This window comes from Arachis hypogaea, chromosome 12 (assembly GCF_003086295.3).
Source record: "Arachis hypogaea cultivar Tifrunner chromosome 12, arahy.Tifrunner.gnm2.J5K5, whole genome shotgun sequence".
Classification (NCBI taxonomy): Eukaryota; Viridiplantae; Streptophyta; class Magnoliopsida; order Fabales; family Fabaceae; genus Arachis; species Arachis hypogaea.
Genome location: NC_092047.1, coordinates 32105080 through 32109343, shown reverse-complemented (window position 1 = coordinate 32109343; position 4264 = coordinate 32105080). Strand labels below are relative to the sequence as shown.

General features: G+C 35.7%; 1 protein-coding gene across 1 annotated transcript; it reads right to left on the bottom strand.

The window, feature by feature from the left end:
- Window positions 1–1000: 1000 nt before the first annotated feature.
- On the bottom strand, window positions 1001–4012 carry LOC112727277 (uncharacterized). The gene is made up of 2 exons (XM_025776960.3): window positions 3069–4012; window positions 1001–1746 (listed from the first exon to the last, which is right to left on the bottom strand). Exons 1-2 carry the CDS (start codon window positions 3927–3929, stop codon window positions 1483–1485), a joined length of 1125 nt encoding a protein of 374 aa, XP_025632745.1. The 5' UTR covers window positions 3930–4012; the 3' UTR covers window positions 1001–1482.
- Window positions 4013–4264: the final 252 nt, after the last annotated feature.

Here is a 4264-nt window from a genome sequence, read left to right as displayed (position 1 = left end):
CTCCGTTCTTACCACCGTATCTGTTATGTTAAGTTTTCATTACTTTATATATTTTCTTACCGTCACGTAGCTTCTACTCCCCAAATTGAAATTTTAACCTGAAATTCCTTTTTTTTTCCTATTCAAAAAGCCATGGTCGACGGTTTGCAATAATAATAGCAAACACCATAGTCAATAGTAAATTTGGTGTACTTGAACCAACCTGATGCTAGCCGTAATAGCAACAGTTTCACAAGGACCAAACTGATTTAAACACATTCTAACAATTTCAGAAGCCTGTGCAGAACCATAACAATTTATGACCTGTTCAAGTTGCTCATTAACTTGGGGATAAGCTGGCAATTCACTTCACTAAAACACAACCATAGTTCAATCCTAACTATTTGCCAAAATCATTTACATCAGACATACTATCATGTCTTTAACTTATCATATCCTATCAAATTGAGGATAATATACTTAACTGAATCGAATGCAGTTTTCTTCCGACAAGAGAGAAGTATAAGATGAACATGTATGTCAACAACGACCAAGTTGTTCCATATATGGTAGTTCGGATACATGGATTAAATGAAGTTAAATGCTGTCATAAATCATATTTGTTATGACAATTGAAAATATGCATCGCAATTCACAAAGCAATTTAGAAGCATATTTCCACAATATAGAAATACTTACACGCGCATCACTCAGAGTTGAGCAAGTAAAGCCACCAGTGAGTAACTAGAATAAGCACAATAGGATCCAACCATACACTGTAGTCTGTAATGGACAGAGGAAAAGCCCTCCGATGTCATCAAGATCAGTAGATCACCCACAAACATGCTATATATTCAGGGTAATGAATGTAACATAGTTAACATTTCAAAACCGACTATCTATCTTGCTCAGGCAAAACTATCCAAATTCAAAATAGAGGATCACCGAGTTACAGTTGTGGTTGATGGAATATGTATTTAGGTTCTTCTACCTTTCAAACAAAAGGTAACCAATAAGTTCATTTTAGAGCAAAAAGATAACCCTATTTATACATCTCACTTTCCATCAATGATAATAACAATAATAAGAAACAATCCTTTTTCTACTAGTTGAGGTCGATCATATAGATCCAACAATACCATTATGTTCTATCTTCTATCATAAAATATGACTACAAACAAACCCTTTCAAATCTCACCATCCATATCTACCAACACTCCTATCTTGGAATTGTGGCAATTATTGTTATTGTAATTTTGAACAACCACCAAAAGCAAAATTTATCACCTAGAACGTACAACATTAACACTCACCTAGATTGTAGTCCAATCATTCAACACAAGTTAAGAACGATCATCATTCTCTAGAGAGTGGTGGTTTTAAATTCAAGACAGTGCAATCGCAGCTCTCTTAGTTTCATTTCGCCACAGAATTTGCGAACTGAATTCAAAATGATGCTTGAAACCATAACTAATTCTAAGCAATTCAGCTCATCACTCGTTTTCACCTCTTCAGAGCCGCTTCTTTCTTTTGCTCTAGCTTCTGCAAGAACACATTAGCATTGTCCTCAAAATAATCTTTGTGATGATGATCCTCTGGGACAAGTTCCCTAAACTTCTCAAACTGTCTTTCAGCTTCATCTTTCTTCTTCATCATAGTATACACCACACCCTTACACAAGTAAGGCCTAAAATCCTTCGGTTCTTTTGTCACAAGATCCTCATACACCTTCAGCGCACTGGATAATTCCCCTTCCAAAACCTTAACCTGTATTAGAAAGTTAGTTAGATATGCATTTATGTTATAGGTACTTGTTAGAGTGAACTTAGTGAAGTACTTAAAGAGCCCCCCTAAAATATCATATCAGTGGCAAAATAGTAGATGGAGGATCGAATATTTGTCCAAATAATTATCATCTCTGACCAAGACAGATTTAAGTACTACAATTTTAACCATGAAAGATGTAATCTAGCTTGACACCTATCAATCATTGGGCTAGTTCGACCCACAATGGGGAAGTCGAGCTAGTTTATATATTACATGATTAAAATCTGTCCAGCCTCAAATCTTTCATGGTCTGAAATGTAGAAATGTAGTTTATCATATCTTTCATGGCAAAACAATCAATGGAGGATCAAACATTTGTCCAGAATAAATCATCATTTCAGGCCATGACAGATTTATGTCCTACAATTTTAACCATGAAAGATATAAACTAGCTCAACACCCATCAATAAATTGGGTTAGTTCGACACAAAATGATGAAGTCGGGCTAGTTTATATGTTTACATTATTTGTGTCAGAATTCACGATAATATCTCAAAGGTTTAATTATTCTATTGGTCTCTATAGTTTCACCAAATTTGCAATGAGATCCTTATACTTTTTTTCTTTACAATTAGGTCCCTACACTGCTTTTAATTTTGTAATTAGATCATTTTCATATCAAAAATATTAAAATTAGCAGAATATTTTTTCCAAAAAACATGTGGTTAAAGATCTAATTAGGTTTTTAATTGTAGATACACTCAATTTTCAGAGAAATATTCAATTAACTCTAACCGTTTTTACACTTAAAAGGACCTAATTACAAAATTAAAAGTAGTGTAGAAACTCAATTGAAATAAAATAAAGGACCTAATTACAAATTTGGTGAAACTATGAAACCTACAGAGTAATTAAACCTATCTCAAAAATAATAAACTTGATAATCAGATGTTTCTATGAATATGATACAAGGTAAATAGGTGATGAACAAATCAGATAATAATCAAATAATAAATGCTTAATATCCCAGTATCAATTCAAATATCCTAATATTTTCTAACAATTTGAACTACTCAAATATTTCATGTTTTGTAGTTTATTATTTTTCCCACATATCAGGGAGAATAACTTCCTTTGACAAATAAAAAATGATACATCTACAACTCCATCATACAACTCCAGCAACAACTCTGCAACTTGCAAGTTTGCAACTTATTCGTTAGTTAGTTAGTTAGATAGTTATCCTCTTTTGCTATAGTTAGTTATGGGCTGGTATGCACTTGTATATGAACACTAATTGAATCCCATTCAATGTTGATTACCTGCGCAATTAGCAGCTTCAAGTCCCTTGCCTCAGAATCCCTCTCTTCTTTCTCCAGGAACTTCACAGCTTCTTCAAACCTTGGCATAAAATCCTTCGTTGGTTCCTTCAACTCAAAAGCCGCCACAAGAAGACCATGAAGCGCAATCACGTTATAAGGGTCTCTCTTCAGCACTTCTTCAAACAAGTTCCGCGCCACCGCGTGGTCGTTGTTGCGGGCACGCAGGTGCGCCTTCAGCAGCGGCCAATCAAGCTCCTCCGGCTCAATTTCAATCAAGCGGTCTACCATCGGAACCGCTTCGTCGAATTTACGCTCTCTGATCTTTGCTTCGATGAGGGACTGAAGATCTTCAACGGTGCTGTTCTCTTCACCCGAAACCTTTTTTTCGGGGGAGATTTTTTCTTCGCCGGAGGCATCTTCCGGAGAGGATTCCGTCGCGGAAGATGGTGGTTGCGGTGCGGCTGTAGCGGCAGCGGCGAGGGCGGGAGAATTGAAGTGAAGGCGCATGAGGAACAATGCAGCTGCGATGCATGCTGATTTGAGGATGAGTGAGAAGAAGGGGTTTAGTGTTTGGGTCACGTGGGTTAATGGGTTTTTGGGTGAGTGTGAGGCTTTGATGGGTGAAAATCGAAAGGAAGCGGAAGAGGAAGAGGAGGAAGATGGTAGAGAAAGGAAAGGAACGGAAGAGAATGGTGTTGTTGAATGGTGGTGATTAAGAGAGAGAAGGGATTGGTGGTGGTGATGAGAGGGTTTCAGGGAAGAGAGAGACTCCATGGATGAGGCTGAACTGGGAATTGAGAACTGCCAAACCGGTAAATAACTAAATATCTCAACCCGAGAGATTCTCACCGATGAGAACATGCCGAGGTAGCCAATGTGTTGAGTTATGACTATATGGTGACCTTGTTAGTGTTTTCTTTTTTTTTTTTCCTTTGAAAGAAATTAGAACCCACGAGCCAAAAGAAAGCATAAAATAAAAATGATTCGATGGTTCAGAACGTTTGGACTATTAAACGATCCCATAATAAAGTATGTTTTTTAAGTTTTTTAATAACTGATAAATAGTCTTTATTTAATTTTAATTACAAATTAATCTCATATATTTTATTTATCATAAACACTATTTTTTATTTTATAAATTATTATTTTATCATTAATCTATTATATTTATTAACAATAAAAAATAAAAACAATAA

Coding starts and splice junctions, on each gene's coding strand:
- LOC112727277 (XM_025776960.3), bottom strand. CDS start 3,929: ATGTTCTCATCGGTGAGAATCTCTCGGGTTGAGATATTTAGTTATTTA. Junction 1,747..3,068: donor TGAAGCTGCTAATTGCGCAG/GTAATCAACATT, acceptor TTTCTAATACAG/GTTAAGGTTTTGGAAGGGGA.